Genomic DNA, 21,868 nt, shown 5'->3' with positions numbered 1-21,868 from the left:
AAAGGGAACTACAAATATCACTATCATTTGGTGCATAGTTTCTCTCTCCATAAGACTACAGGGACAGAACAGGAGGACAGTTATCTGGAAAGTAAGAGGAAGCTAACTAGGCTTAAGCCCTTGTTCCCCTATAAAGACAGTATTAAGCACTGTACTTGGCACATAGTCTATCATCCTTAATGTCATCACAGCTGGAGTGCTAACCAGTGAACTTTATTGTGGTTTTCAGTCCTCTTTTGGTCCTTAGTTACTCAGATTCCTAGAGGCTTATTCCAGAATCTTTGAGGTTAGAAGTCTTCCATCTTCTGAGTAGGGCTCTTCACTTTATAGAAGGGTCTTGCTGTTAATCGATCCCCAGTGTCTCTGGGCTTTCTTAGCAACACCTACTTACTCCTGAGTGGCTGACCTCTTGTCTAGTTCAGACTGGGAATCCTCCTCCCAGGCAATATCTCCATCAGAATCCTTTTTTCCCTCTTTTTCCTCCCTGGTCTGAAATATGGAGAGAGCTGGAAAGTGAGGAGACTGAGGGAGGCTAGGTAACAGGTAGTCTTGCCCACCAGATTAAGAGAGAGTTTGTGTTTTCTTAGGTTTACTTTGTCCTTTCCTCCCTAAGGCAGAGCTGCCCAGTGACAGTTTGCATCATACCACTTGCTTCTGACCTGGCTCTCAGCGCCAGCCCAGAATAGGACCTGGAGAGTAGCCTGGCTTCTTTGCCCTCACAGCTACTTCTGCTCTTTATGGCTATGCAAACACACCCAAAGGGTTGCAAAGCATCCCAGCCTCTGCACAAGCTGTGCCCTAAGTAGGGTGTGCCGATAGGAAGGGCACATCTCTACTCAGTGTTAAAGTAGAGTGTGCGCTTACTCAGCCCCATGTAGACTCCTTGATAAGAAAAGTGCATGCCCTTTCAGAAGATACATTAGCATTAGGGGAAAAGTTTGCTTTTTCTTTAAAATTTCCTGGATGAAATCTATGATCAGTTTTAAGAAGGTTATGCTTTAGAGCATTACGTAGGAGGAACATGCACACGTCTTATCACACGTAGCAGCATTCACTCATCGCACCCACGCGATACTTCCAATTTATCTCCCACGACAGCAATGATTTTCAGACATTTAAAATACTTATATTTTATACTATGCTTACTACCACCATCTAAAGGTATAATCAACTGCCAGTAGAAATAGCTAGTGGTAGATAAGTTCAACGTTAACCCCGACTTTTATAAATCTATATCATAGCTAAAGACAACAGATTAGTGAATATTAGTGAATATCCACAATATGTTATTGACTATTTACTTGTATTCATGCTTCCATATTCCAGTCTTTGCTTACTGCTAACAGCAATTCCATAGTAAGAGAAAGCAGCATTTTGCATTTCCCAAGCATACTGCAATTTCACTTTTTGCCATTATCTGTGTTCATGTCTCAAAAAGAAAACAAATTTATCATAAGGTGATTTTGGTATTGAAGAAAGCAAAGTACCATGGATGCCGTCCAAGAAAGCCTATATCAATTTCCACTGTGCAGTGAAGAGTAATCCTACATAGAGTATAAGTGCAACCTGAAGCCCTCATGAATTGAGTGTTGCAAAGGCACCCAGGATGAGAGAACCATCAAAACAGCTCACTCCCTAAAATGTCCAAATGCTTTCCTGCCTCCTTCAACAAAGTAGAACAAATACGAGTTAACCTTTCCTCAGCGCCATAGGACATTAAGATAGAAAAATGGATTTGAAATTAAGAGGACTGGGCTTGACTCACTGAGTCATTGTACACTGGGAGAGTGATTTGAGTCATTCCCTGTACCTTCCTGGGCTCGTCATCTTCCTGGGCATGATGGGATCACTGCTTTCTTCAGAGCTGTCTAGAAGATTAGGTCAAATGACACACATAAAATCCTTAAGGCAGTGCCCTTGTCTTAAAGAAGATGCTCCACGAAATGTCAGCCCACTTCCTGTCCCTCAGGACATAACCTGAACAGATGAGTTATTGCCGTATGCTGCAGGCTTGTTGCTGGTCTGTGGGTATACATATCAAGAGTGGGTCACTGGGCAGAATAAATGCAACTTCAGGTCTGGCCCTGGGGCTTGCTTTTTTTTTTTTTTTTAAGCATTAATGGCATTCTTTTTAACTCATAAAAGTGGAATATGAGCATATGACTCCTAAGCAATGAGATATGGCTTCCCTTCTGCAAACTTCTTCCCAAGCAGTTTTCTTACCCTTCGAAAAGTCCGTGCCATAGCATTACATATAGTACACACACATATATATATACTTGTGAAAGAAACTATAGGGCAATCAAGGCAAATAATAAGACACCCACTTATATCTGTGTGTTCTATTTCAGCCTTTATAGCAATTTTTGCACCCTTCTGTTTACTCATGATTTAAAAGTGTTGCAGCCTATAATTTCTGAGCTTAAACCATTCCATTGCCAATGCAGCTAAGTACAAAAATTACTTGGGCAGTTTTATCAAAAAAAAAAAAAAAAAGAAAAGAAACCACACACACACAAAATGTACTGTTTCATTCCCACTGCACCCCAGGAAAGTATGAGCTATAGGTTATCAATAGTAGTTTACAGATAGGCAAGTGCTGGCATGACCATATTTCAGACACAAAGAAATCTACAATAGACACAATTTAGAGCTGGTATCTGTCTTTATATCTGTAAACCAAAAAGCACACAAGACATAGTTTGCTCACCTCAGTAGGAATCAGTTTTGGCAACTCTGTGAATAATAACTGTCCACCTGAATTTCATAATGCATGAAATCTGACTGGGCTGCCCCTGAATTTGCGATCCATTTCCTTTGTATCTCCCTTTGCACCTGCTACCTAATGGATGCTTTTTTCCTTTCTACCCACTATTTTCATTTCTGCTGCCAAGTTGCCTCACTTACTCTATGAAACGTATCTCAAATTCTACTAGTTCTGGAAAAGAAAATGGACAATATCATATGGTTTAAAAAGCCTCTCTAAGGAGGGAAATTTAGTAGAAAACAGAGCTCCCAACATTCTTCAAGACCACCTTCTCTGTGAAAGTTGGTACTGATGGCCCGAGCTGACCACAACCTCCTTTTTGTCTCCAATGCATCTTGTATTCTGCTTCTACTGTACCTCTCTAACACAATGAGTACATTTGATTATGTCTATGCTTCTTTACTCCACCAGGATATGGGCCTACCAACAGAAGAGGCCCTTATTTTAGCGTGAAGACACTAAATGTAAGTTGAATAAAATGGAATTAAAAAACAAAACTTTATGAAAGAGGGTAAACATCCAGTCTGTATGTGGGTTGACTCAGGTGAGTGGCTCTCAAGTGAAATGGGGAGCGGGGGGTGGGTAAAATGGGTGAAGGGGGTCAAAGGTACATACTTCCAGGTTTAGTAAGTAAGCCCTGGAGACGTAGTGTACTGCATGGTGACTATAGTCAATAATACTATTGTATATTTGAAATTTTGTATTCAAATATTGTATATTTGAAATACTATTGTATATTTGAAAGATATAGAGAGTAGATTTTAAAAGTCCTCACCATAAGACAAAAAATGTGACTATGTGTGGCGATGGATGTTAAACTAATTGTAGTACTTACATTGAATCATTAAGTTCTATACCCAAAACTAATACAATGTTATATATCTCTTATATATCAATTAAAAATAATTTTAAAAGGAAGGTTTTTGTGTGTTCTAATAATTGCTTCAGTAGCATGAAACTAGTAAAGAACATGATGCTTTGCATCTGGATTCATACTGTCTTTACATAGTTTTATTTTGATTTTCTCTGATAGTCATATGTTGACCTGGCTCTTACATTCTATTAGTTGTCATTATTATTCTCTCACTAAAAAAAAAGAAAATGGATGTTGTCTGGAGATCTCTGTAAATCCTATGACAATTTTAATGATGAATGATTTTGGCTCTCAAACTATCACGTTATAATCTAATAACTGAGACCCTAACTCTGAGACATGTAGGACAGGGTCAAAAGGCGCCAGAGATAACTTCTTGGAACTTTAACTTTTTTCAGTCAATAAAGCCATGATTAAGTAACAGAGCTTCAGTAATAACAATTCAAGTTATTTTTCAAACTCTTTCCCCTACGACGGTTCTTTAGGATGTTTTAAAATTACACCAGCAAGCCATTGAGTTCAGATTAAAATATTGTGTTACCCAGGTCATATTTAAAATCAAATTGCTTTACCTTTCAATCATTTTAGTTATACAATTAAGATGTGAGTTTTTCTTTTTCTAAACATCAAAATAAATAACAAGAGAAATACCTAAATCTCAGACGTCAAGGATAATCCCCTCTGGTTAGCTGCAGTTAAAATGTTAAGCTCTAAGATGACATGTGGTACCATACCTGTCCTGTGTATGCAAACTCCAGGGCCTGCTTTAAGCCAAGGCTGGTCACACCATGTAAATTCACCTCGTCAGCTCCACTTTCCACCATACAGAGACTGAACATGGCCTGAGATGGGAGAAAATGAGAGAAATGAGACAGAATTTACAAAGCAAGAGAATAAGACAAAGTCCTAGACAGACTAAGAAAGAAAAACATTGTATAAATTAAAGACTGATTTTGGTATTCAAAACAAGCCATTGCAAATCACTTTGCTGTCTAAACAGCTACAATAACACACAAATGGCACTGTACACCTCACACACAGAGTTCTATTTAACCCCACGGCTATTCTCTGAGGTAATTACATTTAGGCTCTCTCACTGAACTCATTCTCTGGATCTGGGGTCTCATAACTATCATGAAATCTGGAGAACTTCAAACACTCCTGCCAACAGGACATGGAAAGTAGAACTTTCGTTTGCTGACTCTTTGCCTTTTTTCTGCCTCATCTCAATGGCACAGCTCATTCCTCTCATCTGCCATGTATCATACACTCCATTCCAGTGGCTCTCAAAATGTGGACCCTGGACCAGCAATATCAGCATCACCTGGGAACTTTAGAGTACAGATTTCTGGGGACCTAGCTCAGACCTACTGAATTAGAAAACTCACAGTGGGGGCCAGCAATGTGTGTTATAACAGGCCATCCACATGACTCCGATGCTCACTTAAGTTTGAGAATCACTAAGTTATTTAGTGAAAATCAATTTGCCCCAAACCAATTCTCCAAATGTCCAACTTACTGAAAATCAGTTCTACTGGATGATCAGTATGTCAAATGAAAATTTGAAAATTAAAAAAAATGAAAACTTGACAATTTTAAAAAATATATCTGCATATCCCATGTCCAAAAACAAACAAGGAAACCCACAGTAATTTGTATACTTTTTAAAAGTTTGATTTAACAGGTATAAAGAGAATATTCCATTTTGGGTTACCAATAATGAAATACATAATTTAGAGAAGTATACATTTATATAGTGGAGAATTAACCTTACCCAAAGGGAGCTCTGGTCTTTTCCCTGGGCTTCTGGAAGGCCACTCCAGGCCTTGGAAATCTCCAGGCCCTTGGAATATCCTGCCAGACAGGAGTGTCCTTGTTTGTCTGGGAACCTGGCCAATGACAGTCTAACAACATGATTTATTATGGGGGTTTGCACCATACTATATCAGTTCTGGCCTCCAGAAACTGAGAATTAGAGGTATTAGCCTGACCTGTAGGAGAGGCGGGGGACAAAAGGTCAAACACATGGGCAATCTATAACTGAGCCTCAAATAAACTCTGAACACCAAAAGTTTGGGTGAGTGTCCCTGGTTGGCAGTCCTCTGTGCATTTTATCACTTAGCGTGGCCAGGAGGAGATATACTATGACTCCAAAGGGGGAGGATGGCTAGCAGCTCTGTATGTGGTCCACTTCTGGATTCTGTTCAATGTGTCTTTCCTTGTCTAATTCCAATTTGTATCCTTTCCCTACAAAAAGTAAGTATAAAACATTTCAGCAAGTTTTGGGAGACTTCCTAGTGAATTATTGAATATGAGAATAATTTTAGGAATCCCTCAAACTTGCAATTGATGTCAGAAGTGATAAAAGTCTTAAGGAAACTATCCCCTCAAATTCTGCAGCTTAGCTAACTTCATAGAGATAAAACAAAAAAGTAAGGGGGGGGGGAGATCTTACTCTTATGTATGGTAATATTTTAGTATACACTAAATTTTTTAAGTTTAGAAAAGTGATGTTTTTGTTTGACCAAAGTATTAATAATATTCATGTCTTAGAATTTTTATGGTGATAAATTTGTTTTTGATCCTCACAGCTCTATATATTTTAATTTAATATATATTGAATGGTGGTTTTTTTGTTTGGTTTTTATTTTTGAGAGGGGAGAGGCAGAGAAGGAGAGACAGAGAGAGAGAGAGAGAGAGAGAGAGAATTCCTAGCAGGCCCATGCCCGGCATAGAGCCCAAGGCAGGACTCAATCTCATGACCCTGAGATCACAATCTGGGCAGAAACCAAGAGTCAGACACTCACCGACTGAGCCACCCAGGCACCCCTGACTGGCAGTATTAATCGGTGGCCCATTATTCTTTCCAGAGATCCTCATTTCTCTCTCCATTAGAGAGCTCTGAATTTTCATAATGAATAGAATTCTCTGTTAGCTTATAGTTAAAATTTTAATTGTTAGAAATAGAAAATTATTGCTCTTTAGATTTGAGAAATCTTCTAAAGGCATTTTAAATGCTTAAAATTTGAAAAAAAAAAAACACTCAAAATATCCTAAAGACATTAGGCGTTATGTTAATGGGTAACATACTCAATTATATTTGCTATGTTAAATAGCAAACATTTAGAATATTTTACTTTCAGGAATTTACTTTATCATGAATAAATGAAACCTGACATTCCTTTAGAAGCTGAATGGTCAATATGGTATATTTGGCAATGTGGATAGGTAGTGAACTGATATGGCTTAATGGTGTTGCCACTGGGATTTAAGGTACTATATGATTGGTTAAGAAAAATGGATCTGAAATCACATAACCCTTGGTTTGGTGAACCACAGTGATTAAAGGCAAATGTGTAATCAAACTATTTTGGGTTTGATTACACACACTGGCAAGTTACTGGGACAAACATGTAACCTCTCTCTGACTCTGTTTTCTTATCTAAACAATGGGGCCAAAAATTGTACGCACTTCATGAACGTGTTTGAAATGTAGATGACAGTACATGTATAAAGTATTTTTTATAGTGCCTGTATATGGTAAAGTCTTAATGAAACTTACATACTGGAATAATGATGAAATACAATTAAGTTTTCATGTATTCTTTGGTTAAAAGCAGTGATACATTGGGAATACTATCCTCTGGGTTTTTTTTTATTTTTTTATTAATTTTTTTTTAATCAAGGGTAGCAATAGTTTAAAAAGGGCTCTCAGAAAATTGATTTTAATGCAAATGGATTCTGCTTATGCGTTTTGTAAAAGATCTAAAATCAAAACCAGGGGTGTCTGGCTCACACAGAGAATGCAACTCTTGATCTCAGGATCATGAGTTCAAGTCCCACATTGGGCATGGAGCCTACTTAAAAACATAAATCAATAAATCAATAAAATTTCAAAACTAAAAAGCACAGGTCACAATAAAAAAAAAGACTTTCTATTTGTGTAATTCTGAATTTGCTTCTAGACTTCTTACAGCCACTCTTAAAAAAAAAACTGGAAAAAATTTCAGTTGTTTCCAATGTGTTTTTTAGTATACAGGTATTTCAATGTTTTATTTTCCCAACACTAACTTCTTTTTTCAGATCTTCCAAGTTGTAATTGCACTTGAAATGGTGACCAGCTGCTCTCCATCAATTCCACTGTTGACAGAAAGGACTCAAACTGCAGAAGAATTTTTTGGGTTAATGAAATGCAAAAAGTTCCTGACAACAAAGGTTAAAAAAAAAAAAAAAAAGGCCACCAGGGGAGTTTTCTGAATCTACTTTCTTTGGGGTCTTTCAAAAGCAATCATAGCAAAGGTGGCATAGAACAGGCATCCTCAACCAGTGAGCTACTGAACTTGAAGCCTGGCTTGGTAGAGTCGGAATGAGAATACAACCCCTTAAATAATGTACATATATCATTGTACATGTTTGTACACACAATAAAGGAACACCAAATTTATCACTGTGGTTATATTCGAGGGTATGACTATTTTTTTTTAAGATTTTATTTATTTGTTCATGAAAGACACACAGAGAGATGCAGAGATATAAGCAGAGGGAGAAGCAGGCTTTCTGCAGGGGGCCTGATACAGGACTCATCCCAAGACCCCAGGATCAGGACCTGAGCTCAAGGCAGGTGCTCAACTAGTGAGCCACCCAGGTGCCCCATAAGGTATGACTATTGAGAGAAGGAAAAGACTATGAATTTTACTTTACTTACACAGTATCATTTGGATCACTACAACAAATATGTGTCACCTGTGTATTTCTAACAAGTGCCTTTTGAAAACTTCTGGTTTTAATGTTCAGGACTGTGCAGAAAGATACATCTGATTCAAATCCTGGGTTCATAACTTATAGTCATGTGGCAATTTGCCTTGGCTAATTTCTCTGAACCTCAGGCCCTTTATCTGTAATATAGAGACAATACAAACCTCATAGAGTTGTCTTGAGGTTTAGATATGATTATGCTTAATGTCGGGCATAGTACCTGGCACATAGTAGATGCTTAATAAACAGAAGCTATTGTTCTAATCCAAGCTGTGTCTCTTTGATCCCATCTGGAACAAGAGCAAGGAAACAGCCCCTCCTCTGCCCATCTGTTCCTTTAAGAAATACTTTCCTAATGACTGACCCACTCAAAATCCCTGTCTGGCTACAGGACTTTACTTTAACCACATACTCCTATACCCTACTTTAAGGACTGACCACATCATAAAACTCATCACCACCATTTCCATAAACACACAACTTCCATTCTGATATCATATCATATAGTCTTAGGAACTTAATGTCATAAATTTTAAACATAATTTTTTAAAGTTACAATATCAGTTAATTAGAAGAAAAAAGGGAACTATTAAATCAAGGTCTATGTTTTGGGTTTAATAAACTTACAAGACACCTCAATTAGAAGAAGTCTCACTGGATACCACCAAAGTAAGGAAGAACCCAGTCATTTATCAGCTTGTGAAGCTTGTGAAATGTCAAGAGAGCCTGTGAAACAATGTCAAGAGAGTTTCTGGAGCCCACAGTGAAGGACAAAATGTCCTTTGGTAGCAAAAGAAGTGATAGGACCATAGGTGCTATCTTTTAGCATTGAATGTCCTGAAAAAACTCCATGAAAGTGAGCACCATATCTTCCTCCTCACTGTGGAGCCCCTGGACCCTAGCACTGCATGCCTGCAATAAATATAGATGAATGAATGAATGATGAACCAACATGCTCTTCAAAAATTCAGATGATGATGTAGCTTCAGATGACATCCAGCTGTTCTACAGTGTTCTGAGCAAAAATAATGAATCTGACATAGGAAGAGAATTTTTGCATATGAGGTGTTTTAGGTAAGTAGCTACAGTTAAACAGAAAGAAGCTAAGTAAAAATTAGTGCAAAGCTAGACATTTAGAAAAAAGTAGGAACATATGGCAATGCCCTCTATCAAGCCACAACATTCTGCCAAAGCATGGGATAAGGTTCTGCTTAGAAATATCGAAGCACTGTGCAGATTCTTCCTTGGTTCACACTGTTTTTGTCTTTGGGAGAGCCTTTGCCAGGCTGAGATTTACAGTTGTCACAGCTCACTCTTGGTTGATAATGTGCTGCTGCCCCACAAATCTTTCTAATTGAAAATCCAGTTTGTAAGAACACAATCCACTTGAAGTGCCAACCACAGAGAGAATTGCTGATTTACAGTGTGTCATTCCTCCTGTATTTCACACAGAAATGACACAAATTGAGTCTTAAAATCATCGTACATGAATAAGTTTCTTTGGGTCATGTTAGTTGTCATGCAGTCACAAGATAAACTACAACCCAATTCAGGTTGGTACATTATGCCACAAAACTGACCAATGGAAATTCTACATCTTCAAAGATGAGAACACCAATAGACTTTTTTTTTTAAAAGCACTTATAAGTTGGTAAATAATGATCTTTTCACCTGGTAAACTACATGTAACTTTGGAGTTGCACTGGACATGGGCAAGATGTACAGTGAACTCCCTTTTATCAGAAATCTAGGTGTTTTAATGAATGAAAGAACTGCATTGTGTAGGGTACATCAACCCTTATCTTTTATGAGAGTTAAATAAATTCAAACTAACATGTCTAAGGAAGTTATGAAAAAAAGCAACTTGTAATGATAGCAGCAGATCTAGCCTGATCCCCTCCATCTTTTATATGTGCAGGATTATTTATTAGTAATGTTTACAGTAGCCATGTGGCATTACAGAGATCTGAGCTACCTTCTGAGTCAACAAAGATTACATTTTGCTCAATTTAGTATTAATGGTGATTATCTTTTATTGCATTTTGGCTATACCTCACATATAGAATGGGTGGCAAATCTCAATTAATGAGACTGTTTAATTAACCACAATTGCCCATTTCCCTGGCATTAAAGTCCTGGTAAAACTGGACTATTTACCTTCTTTATCTCGCAAATGTAAAAACAATCCAATCTGGAGAGCTTAATGGCCAGAAAGAGTGGGGATGTTTGGTTGGAGGGTTTTCCCTCCAATACATTTGTAGCTGTTTTAATTCTTCCTCCAACAGTACAGTAAAATCTCAGAGAATAAAATATCAAGACAAATGAAAACAGCTATTACATTACTATACATATAATTAAGCAGCAAAAATTATTTCTCAACTACCAGTTTTCCCTCATCTTAACCATATAAAGAAAAGTTCACCTTATATGCTAAAAACTGTGAAACATATTGGTTTTCCCCAACATCTTCAAATATGTAACTTGTTTATTCAAAGAATCTAGCTGTATTTCACAGCTTTGCTCTTGGCACAGTTGCTTCTTAAATTAACTACATAGTGATAATAAGGCCTTCAAAACCAGCATGATTATGGTTTATCCTATTTCTCTTTAGAATTCTCCTCCTCCAGGATGTGGCCAGATTTCAGCTACTTGGGTTTTTTGGGGAATGGAACGAAAAAGGACACAAATCAAGTTGTTTTTTATTTAGCTAAAGATACAGTAGATGGGAAGGCCAGAAACTGTTGCCCACCATGAAGTCAGGCTATGCATGAGTTGTATTTGTTACAATCCATTGTTACATACTCTGGAAAACGGAAGATGGAATCCACACACCTGGCTTTAGCCTTGGGTCACCCTCTTGAATCTCTTTCTTGGCTTTTGCTCATTCCTCTGGTGTTTCTGTCACCTTTTAGTCTATGGCTATATTCCTTGGGTATGGGATTTCAATACTTTACTACCCACCATGTAAAAAAGTCTATTCTTTCAGATATTTAGGAATGACACTTTCTCTTCCTTATTGAATATATTTGATAACCATTATTGAATCAATCTTTTCACATAGAGACCATGTGTTCTGTCCTCATAGGACACAATCGTGCCTCTCAAAATCTACTAAGGATGCACTCACTAAAACCAAACTTGAATTTCCTGTACTTTGACAGTTGTCCTAACAGAATTTGGAGCCCACGCCGAGAAGTGACTGAGCAGATGTGATACACAGTCCGCACGAATCAGGGGAAGTTAGCTATGAAGAAGGCAAGTTTCAGAGGACAGTAGTATCAGGAAAGCCTGAAGAGAAAAAATAAGAGGGGGAGCAACTGCAGAGGCCAAGTGAGGGATTCTTTGTCGATTACAATATGATAAGCCTTCAGGGAAGATTCTGTACAACACAGAAGAGGCTCTTATAGTGCTTATCAAAGCCACGCTGGGTGTGTTTTAAACATCACAGCTAAAATTCTAGCTTCTCTTATGTAAATGGAATACTGAAACTAGAAGGTACTGTAGAGATCACTGGCCCCTCACTACTCAGAGATGAGAATCTCAGGCCCATCGCATACTTACTGGATGGAAGGCACATTTTAACAAAAGTTCTAGGTGACCCACATGCATATTACAAGTTGAGAGGCACAACTATGGTCAGTCCTCCACCCCTTGTGGCACTCTTTGCATACCTGAATATTCAAAGAGATGAGACATCCAATATTTTAAACAAGAATACAAAGTATTAGTAATACTTCCAGAATACTGAATTATAATTGCCCCCCTGATAACTTTCTCCCCTTGGTCCTAGGAGAATTTCAGTAAATTCATTCTGCTGCTTAACAGCCTTTCTGATATGTGGTCACTGCTCAAGTCTCTCCTCTTAGAAAGAGCCCCTAATCCAAATTATCTGATACATAAAATGTTAGCACTAGAGGCCAAGGCTATAAATCATATAGTCTGGGCAGAAGACCCAAGTCCAAATCCCAGCAAGTTTGGACCGGTTGCCACATCTTGGTGGATGGGAGGAGAGGTTACTCCCTGGGAAATAAAAGTTCAGACTCATGGTTTTCAAGAATAAGGCCTCTGGAAGAGTAAATTGTCATACATTCTTGGATGGTAAGCAGTGGTAGCAGCCTTCAGGTAAACCTATCATGCCACCTTCCTTTCCCCAATTACTCTGGTTGACTTTCTCTGGGTCATCTCCTTCTTAGCACATTTTCTTGAAGAGGAATTTCATGTGGCTATCATGGAGCTGCTATGGACACAAACCCCTCTTACTCATGGCACCTAGGTGGCTCAATGGTTGAGCATCTGCCTTTGGCCTGGGTTGTGATCCTGGGGTCGTGAAATCGAGTCCCACATCAGGTTCCCTGCAGGGAGCCTGCTTCTCCCTCTGCATAGGTCTCTGCTTCTCTCTGTGTCTCTCATGAATGAATAAATAAAGTCTTAAAAAAAAAAAAAACTCAGACCCATTTCCATAGAATTCAAAAACCAGAAGCTTTTAAGGAGTCTCCATTTGTCATAAAGAATGACAGGGTACTGTCACCTTGCCTGCCCAATCTGGTATCAGTAGTGGCTGCCTGGAGCCTTGGTGAGGGCTGGGAGGCCATATCTAGACTCAACTGAGAGTGCTTGGGATCTTGTTATTATGTCTATTGTGGGTATAAAAAGGGAAAAGGAGCAGAAGCACTAGTCCTGTGCCATAAAGTATGCATATGTACAAGCACCAAAACACACTGTGTCTTAGAATTCATTACTTCATCACATAAAATCTGTTACCTCTTTTCTACAGAGGACTTTTTGGAAGAATGTTGAAGATAATAATGTGGAGTTGCCTTAATTATCATTTACTATGCTTCTCTTTAAAAACTTAGAGTAAGTTAATGACCACTATTAAAATTTGAATCCAAAATTTCAGCAGTTCTTCTTTTATTTTTAATGTTCTCTCTTAATATCTTTCTCTTCAGTGTGCTACCATTAAATAAGGTGTGATAAGGTGCGTACAACTATAGATACAGGTACCTAGCCCAGCTGTGTAATCTCTCTCCAATCTTTCATTTTTTTCATCAGGTTGGTTTGACAGTTGTGAGTCAGGCAATCCATGCTGAAGCCACTCTCCCATTATTTGGCTGTACACAGATGAGGGCAAGAGCCCTAGCTAACACACTGCTTCTTCTAACTCCATTAGTTGCTAAGCAACCACTTCAATGGAACCTTCCTGATCCAAGGCAGAACAAGCCAGTTTAATACAAAGTGTTTGGGTTGTCACATATGTTCAAGTTCACTCCTTCTGCAAACACATTTGATACTCTATCCATGCAGGCTACATGCAAAGTCTCCTTATCTTACAGAATGACAAAAAATAATAGTTTAGGAACAGTCCTCAAGAGTTCTAATACTTATCAAAAAGTAACTAAAGAACTTCTCTTAATCCTATGAAAATTTATATGTGCATATGTATAATTTTTTAAGTGATATAAATGATTTGATATGGAAATCTCTCATCACTTTGGAGTCAAACGCCTCTAAATGAGAAGAATGCTGGTAATTCAATCTTTCAGGAATCCAGGCATGCAGGCCCCAGATCCAATCAACATCAGATGGGCTAATTAAAAGCAATTGATTGAACAAGCAGCTGGATCATCCCAGTGTGGACAATTAATTTTCAATCAGTTTTTTTTTATAAAAATGATAAGCAGAATCAGGGCATAGCTATAGATCCCAGCAATTCTTTGCATCAATTCATCCGATTCACATGATCAGCTGTTTTGCCCCTCTTTTAGAGACCATCTGTCTTGGCTCAATATTCAATTTCTAAAGGTTTAAAAGTTTCATCAGCTTTATTATCCTTCAAACATGCGTTCTTGTTCTTTCAGATGAAGCTAAGGTTGACTGTATCACTGTGATTAAATAAGCATGAGTGAAATTGTGATTTTAAATAAAACAGCAATGAAAGTTACAATTTTAAAAAGCACAAAAAATGCGGCAGAAAAAGTGAAACTCAACACACACTTGAAACAAATACACATAAAGAGCTTAGCACAATGGCAGCATAAAATAAATGATTTTTAAAAAGTTAACTATTATTTTATGTTGCAAATATTTTCCTAGCTTCATCATATTTATATTCAGGAGAAGTGAATCAGTTTAAATGAAGGAGTAAAATGCAGCCCAGAGTTCACCATTCATTCACTATAATGAAAACACTGTACTACCGGCACAATAATGAAAATAACAGTCATCCTATCTGAAATGTTAATGACTTCTCTGGCACTGATGCGAACAATTTTAAAAGGGAATGTGACAATGATTCTTCAAAGGCTCTCAGCTTTCTATTTAAAAAGGAAATAACATTTGACCACACCACGATTAGCTAGTACTTCACAATGAACTGACAAAGGGAATTTGATTTTTTTTAATGAATGTGTTCAGTTTTAAAAGGAAATTATGAAACCATTTTAATTCTCTAAAAAAGCAAAAAAATAAAAATCCACACACCTTTTGGGGCTCACAAGGCCCTATCCCACAGGACTTTGAAAGTCAGCCTCCTAGTTATTCCACTACTGCAGTTTCTATACCAGGCATATGTATAGCTGTTCCTTGTCAACCAGGCAATTAATTAATGCTTATCGAATGTCCACCAAGTGTGAGGCCATGTAATAGACTGTCTATAAAATGTCAGATGGAGTGCTTAATTTGGCTTTGCTGAATGTCAAGGCCATCATTAATGGTGCTATTTTTTTCTGGCTAAATTTAAAAGCTATTTCACGAGGCCTCTTCTTGGTGGATATTAACTAAATGACTAATCATCAGATACAAGTTGCAGAATGCCAACATCTCCTCATGGACAACAGTTGTTAGGACAACAGTTAGGACTTAGAAGTTGAGCACATTTTCAACTGTGGGTGATTTTTGTCATTTCAACAGCTGCTTGGAACTACATATGTTTGTAGGTTATTTTAAAAGTCACCACTGCCTAAAGAAAAGTCTATTGTAGCATTTTAGGTCCCTCTTCTGAACCAGATTCTGGTATTTTTAGTTACAAGTTGAGAGGATGAGATCACATGCTACCACATTAAGTCCCTAACTAATTAGCCAAGGACTCAAAACTTATGAGCAGTCAGGTGTCCAGTTTTCCCTGGCTCCTAATTACCTAGTGGCTTTAGGTGGTATGTTTTATGTAAGACTAGGCCAGCTGTTTCCTAGAAAACAGCAAAATGTCTGCTAGGTCACAAGTCTCTTGGACTCAGCACTAAATCCCCTTTTCAGTAGGACACATCCACTAAGAACCTAAGAAGTTCTACGTTAGGGAGCTGATATAATCATCACTCTCTCGTTTTTGTTTTTTTTGGTTTTTTTTTAAGATTTTATTTATTTATTCATGAGACACACAGAGAGAGGCAGAGACATGGGCAGAGGGAGAATCAGGCTCCCTGTGGGGAGCCTGATGTGGAACTCAATCCCCATACTCTGGGATCATGCCCTGAGCCAAAGGAAGATGCTCAACCGCTGAGCCACCCAGGTGTCCCACTCTCTTGGCTTTTAATCCAATATCAGCATCAGTAATGCCATATTCTTATGCATGGGAAGAAACCAGAGTTTAGTGCCCCAGTATCTCCAAGCATCCTTCTGCTCCCCATCCCCACACCAGCAATTTACAGAGAGATCTGTATGGATAAAGACAAAAGATGACAGTTTAATAAAGATCATTTTTACTTGTGTAAGTTGAAACAGGTATAAGTTTTGTGTTTACAACTCTATGAACCCAGGCATCCTTATCACTACTGAATAAATATGATCCAAAACCTTCGGGGGAGGGGAGCACCTGGGTGGCTCACTGCTTGAGTGTCTGCCTTTGGCTCAGGTCGTGATCCCTGGGTCCTGGGATCAAGTTCTGCATCAGGCTCCCAGAGGGAGCCTGCTTCTCCCTTTGTCCATGTCTCTGCCTCTCTCTCTGTATGTCTCATGAATAAATGAATAAAATATTTGAAAACAACAACAATGAAACCTCAGAGGGGAAAGAGCTGTGACTGACTAGGCTTACAATTCCTCACAGTTTTAAAAAAATGAAATGGTGGCTTTTTGTCTTTATTATTTTTTTATCAATATAAGTAATCCATTAATATAGTCTTCTTTAAAAATTAAGTTAGCATAGATAAAAGCTAAAGTCTTACTTTCCGACAAAGTGGTATTTACACAAAACATGAAAAAGGCAAAGGAGTCAGTCATTTAGTTACCCAGGAGAGTAATGCAGGCAGATGAAATACCTGTGCAAAGGCCCTGAGGTGAGAGCTTGACAGGAATGTCTGAGGAATACCAAGGAGGCCAGTGTGATTGGAGTGGAGGCAGGCAGGGCAAAAGTCATATGAGGGAGGCCTGATGAGATAGAATCAGGTAAACAAGTAACACTGGCTTTTACTCTGAGTGAAAGTAGAAGTCATCAAGGGGGCTGAGCAGAAGTGATATAATCTGACTCACATTTTCATTAAGATCACTGGGGCTGCAGTATTGAAATAGAGTCCAAGAGTTCAAGGATTGAAGTAGGATGATAAAGTAAGAGGGTATTGCAAAACCCCAGGCAAAAGATGATAGGCTTCCACTAGGTGGTAGTAGGAGAAGTGGCTAGAGTCTGAATATTCTTTGAAAGTAGAGCCGTGGGACTTGCTGCCAATCTGGATGCAAAAGAAAGGTGTCAGGAATTACTGGGTGGTTTGGGGTCTGCATCAACTACAGAGTTGCCACTAACTGAAATGGAGAACATTATGCAATGAGCAGGTCTATGGGAGGAAAATGGGAGTTTGGTTTGGACACATTAGGTTTGTGATACCTCTTTAAAAAAAAAAAGATTTATTAATTTATTTTAGATAGGGTGAGAGTGAGCTGGGGAGAGGCAGGAGAGGGAGAGAAATCCTTAAGCAGACTCCCCACCGAGGACAGAGCCTGATGTGGGGCTTGATGTAGGACTCAATCCCAGAACCCTGATATCATGATCTGAGCTGAAGTCAAGAGTCAGAGGCTTAGCCGACTGAGTCCCCTCAAGTGACTGAGCCGCTCCCAGGCACCCCTGAGATAACCTCTTAAACATCCATGATGTTCATCAATGATAAACGGGTCATTGGATACACCCATTCTGCATTTTAGTAGAAGGCCCAGTTTGGAGATACAAATTTAGGAGTCTTCATCTGTGATGATTAATTTTGCCAATTTGACTAGACCATGAGGTTCCCCAATATTTGGTCAAATATTACCCTGTGTGTATCTGTGAAGGTGTCTCTGCATGCGATTTAACATCTGAATAGACAGACTGAGTAAAGCAGATTGCTCTTTCCAATGTGGGTGGGCCTCCTATGATTAGTTAATGGCTTGGATAGAATTAAAAGGCTCAAAAGGAGAGGATTCTCTTTGCCTGGCTGCCCTCAAGCTAGAATATTGACTTTTTCATGCCTTTAGCCACAAACTGAAACACTGGCCCTTCCTGGGTCTCAGGCCTGCAGTTTTAGACTGAAACTATTCCCTTGGTTCCCCTGTCTCCAGCTGCTGACTACATAAATCTTGGGACTTCTTAGCTTCTACAGTTGCATAAGTCAATTCCTTATAATAAAACTCTCTCCCTACAAATAAAATCCTAGTGTCCCACTGGTTCTGTTTCTATGGGGTGTCCTAATACATCATTTTGGGTATTACATATATATGTGCGTAGCCAGGTAAAGCCATGAGACAGTATGAGATTATCACAAAAGCTGGTACAGACAGAAGTACAAAAACTGAATCCAGGCCTCTCATTTTAAGAAGTTAAGGATATGAGGTAAAACCAGAAAAGAATATTGAGAAGTAGTAACTAGTAAGTGGAGATAATCCTGGAAAACCCAAAAGCCAAGTGAAGAACGTGTTTCAGGGGCATCTGGGTGGTTCAGTGGTTGAGCACCTGCCTTTGGCTCAAGTCATGATGATCCTGGATCCAGGGTCCTGGGATGGAGTCCTGCATCAGGCTCCCCAGACTGGATTTGGTTTTATTTTATTTACAATTTTTGTATCTATGCTCATAAGTGAGATATAGATCTTGTTTCTTTTGCTGCCCTTGAATTTTGGCAATTGAATTACGCTAGCTTTATAAGTGACGGGTGGCTTTCCATTTTCTTCTAGACTTTAGAAAAAGTTTCTATAATATGGGAAGTAACTGTTAAGTAGAGTTGGTAGTATAAGCAAGTAAAAGATCTGGGCCCATTGCCTTTCTGAGGAGGTATGTGGCTACTTTTTGATGACTACCCCAGTTTCTTATATTTTCTTATCCTTTGGTTCAATTTTGGTAATTAATATTTTTGTAGAAACTCATTCATCAAGGTGCTGAAGTATATTGGTATAAAGTTTCTATTCTAGGGACGCCTGGGTGGCTCAGCGGTTTAGCGCCTGCCTTTGACTCAGGGTGTGGTCCTAGAGTCCCAGAGGATGGAGTCCCACATCAGGCTCCCTGCATGGAGCCTGGTTCTCCCTCTGCCTGTGTCTCTCTCTGTGTCTCTCATGAATAAATAAATAAAACTTTAAAAAACAAAGTTTCTATTCTTCTAATAATCACTTTTCCTTTCTACACCTCTAAATACCACTTTTCATTTTTTATATCAAGAAACCTTTCATTTCTTATATATTGCCTCTTCCTTTCTTTATAATTTTTGAATGCATTTGGCCAAAGTTTATCTAAGTAATTCATATTTTTCAAAAATAGTTTTAAAATATTTGTTAATTTTTTTTCTATTTCATGAATACCTGCTTTTATCCTTCCTTCCAGCTGTTTTATTAGCATTTGTTTTATAATTCTTATGTTTGGAGTTGAAAGCATAGTTCATTATTCTGTATCTTTCCTATTTTTAAATGGATGCATCAAGCCTTGGAGAGGACACTGTGATGAATTGCCCAGATCCCTCTTTAAAAAAGAATTTGTAGTTCTGGCTGCTGGGAGAGCTGAGGATGGCCTTAGTCACTGAATGCCTTGTCCAAGGTTATGACCTTTCCCTGGGTAGCCACCATCTAATAATGACTGATAGGTCGGTACAAGAATATAAAGTCCTGGCCACCTCAGCCCCACACGAACAGGCATTTCAGCTCCAGAATTGCCTGCAAAGTCAGCTGAGACTATTGTTGGGTTTACATCAAAGAAGAACTCCTCCTCCTAAATCCTGCTTTCTTCATCTCCATTGGTGGGTGCTGATTCCAAGGGATCTTCAAACTAAACTGTCTGAGAGTCTTCTTCCCAAAGAACACAAACTGCAAAAAGGCTACAACTGTCCTTCTTCAATTCCATATGAAGAGCAATGCATTAATTGGTATTTAAATATTTTGTCATTTGGACATCATTTTCCCTTAACTCATGAATTCAGAAGAGTGCTTTTTTAAAAAAAATTTTCAAGTGTATGAGAGGTAAGACTATTAACTGTTCCTGATTCCTGGTTTCAGTGAGTTCCTCATGGCCTACTCACTCTGTGGTCAGAATGATTTATTTAACTATAGTTTTTTTTTTTTTATGATAGTCACACACACAGAGAGAGAGAGAGGCAGAGACACAGGCAGAGGGAGAAGCAGGCTCCATGCACCGGGAGCCCGACGTGGGATTCGATCCCGGGTCTCCAGGATCGTGCCCTGGGCCAAAGGCAGGCGCCAAACCGCTGCGCCACCCAGGGATCCCTTAACTATAGTTTTTATAACTGTTTCATGTGCATGGAAAAATATGTGTGGTCCAGATTCTCTATTTAAATTTTTATTATTATTTTTAATATACATGATCTGACAGTTTCAGAGAGAAGAGTATTAAAAATCTCTAGGACTGAGGATTTCTTGGCTTCTCTCTATGATCCTATTATTTTCCTAACATATTTTGAATCTTTATAGTAAGTGGATATAGGTCCATCACTATTGCCTTCTTGATAGATTTGATACTTTGATCAGCACAGAATACCACTTTTCCTTCCTTCTAATTCTGTTCATTGTGAATTCTAGTTTGTGTCATATTAATATCATTACACATACTTTGTTAGTGTCTAACATATTTTTCTGGGATGTTTCTTATAAATAAAATATACTTAGATTCCTATTTTAAATAAATCTGAGTTTGTTTGGATGGATGGCCTTTCAATGGATGACATCGAACAGTTTACACATATTGTGATTACTAAATTATTTGGTCTAATTCCTGCCATCTTATGTTGTGATATTTTTCATACCATTTTTTTTCTTTTTTCCCTTGGACATATGTGGTAATGAAAAAGTTCTCTTCATCTAATATGAATTACACTTACTATAAAATCTCTTTCTGATTGCCTTAATAACCACTTCCAGACTATCACAGTGTCATACATTTGTTGAGTCTGTTGATGATTCTATATTAATTAAGGTAACGTGACATTATAATCTTAGATAGTTACATAACAGATAAAGCCCAAATTTCCATGGCTTTACTCATAACAGTCCAGTGTGTGTATTCCTCATTGAGCAACCATCCACATGTTATTTAGAGTCCAGGCTCCTCTCATCTTAGGACTCTGTTCTAGGAGTTTCTGTTTGGCTTATAGATGAGGAAAAAGACTGAGGAGCAGCAACATCTGCTCATAACCACTTCTTCTATTCACACTCTCTCGACAAGAACTAGTCACAGGACCCAACTAAGATACAAGCAGTATTGGGAAATGAAGTCCCTAGCTGAGTAGACACTTCCAAGCAAGAACTCCAGAAGGGAAGCATAAATAATTGAAGATCAGCTGGCTATCTCAGCCACATTCCTGTTTCTATGCCTTCCTGAATTATTTGGTTTGTCTATCACTACTTCTACATTAGAAAAATCTGGCCCCTTTGCATGACACAATTCATTTCTCTAAGCTATGCTCTCTCCCACCTAATCCTTGCATGAATCCTAGCCTTCTGTCTTATGTGTGGAATAATAGGTTCCATCAGCACCCCCCTCCAGAATGGAACGCTGCCAGCAAACCTATACCTGTAAATAAGCAGACCAGCTACTCACCTAATGATGAGGGCATTCCGTCTATTGGCCTAAGCCTTGGATAAGAACCTTGGGAATCAGAAACCTTCAGCTGGAATTAGCTTTGCCATCTGTCTCTGAGCTCAAGTAAAATCTTTTAGACACAACCAGCTTGACTCTGCTTATTAATCCCCTAAATCCTAAACACATTGCATAGGATAATCCAGGAGGACATACCCAGGATTCTCTTTTCTTGAAACTAACATCTGTAAAATGAAATGTTAAATTTGTTCCCCCAATTATAGTTATATCCTCTTCAAGAACCAGAAGCCATTCTAACTCACTCTGACACTGAACATTCAGCAGAGTAGGAAGTAGATGAGCAAGGGGTGGAGAACTTTGGCCTTAAGGCTGCATCCCTTATTAGCTATGTGACCTTGGTCAGGTTACCTTACCTCCCTAGGTCTCAGTTTCCATTAGCACAAGCACAAAATGAAGGTACCTGTCTCAGAGAACTGTTGCATAG

The 21,868-nt window shown here is 38.5% G+C and overlaps 1 protein-coding gene across 6 annotated transcripts in view; it reads right to left on the bottom strand.

Annotated features, from left to right (window-relative positions):
* Nucleotides 1–21,868, bottom strand: part of KLHL32 (kelch like family member 32) — a 236,245-nt gene that overhangs the window by 131,106 nt on the left and 83,271 nt on the right. For 5 of the 6 annotated variants that reach the window (XR_008665061.1, XM_055329990.1, XM_055329989.1 and 2 more), the window contains exon 4: nucleotides 4,376–4,483. Coding sequence is in view for 5 of the 6 variants with exons in the window: in XM_055329990.1 (XP_055185965.1) it covers nucleotides 4,376–4,483 (108 nt within the window). In the remaining variant the exon portion in view is untranslated. Of the gene's footprint in view, nucleotides 1–4,375; nucleotides 4,484–9,023; nucleotides 9,082–21,868 lie in introns of those variants that run through there. The other variant, XM_055329991.1, reaches the window with a different exon arrangement.

This window comes from Nyctereutes procyonoides, unplaced genomic scaffold, assembly GCF_905146905.1.
Source record: "Nyctereutes procyonoides isolate TBG_1078 unplaced genomic scaffold, NYPRO_anot_genome, whole genome shotgun sequence".
Lineage (NCBI taxonomy): Eukaryota > Metazoa > Chordata > Mammalia > Carnivora > Canidae > Nyctereutes > Nyctereutes procyonoides.
This window is presented reverse-complemented; position numbering and strand designations above follow the sequence as displayed.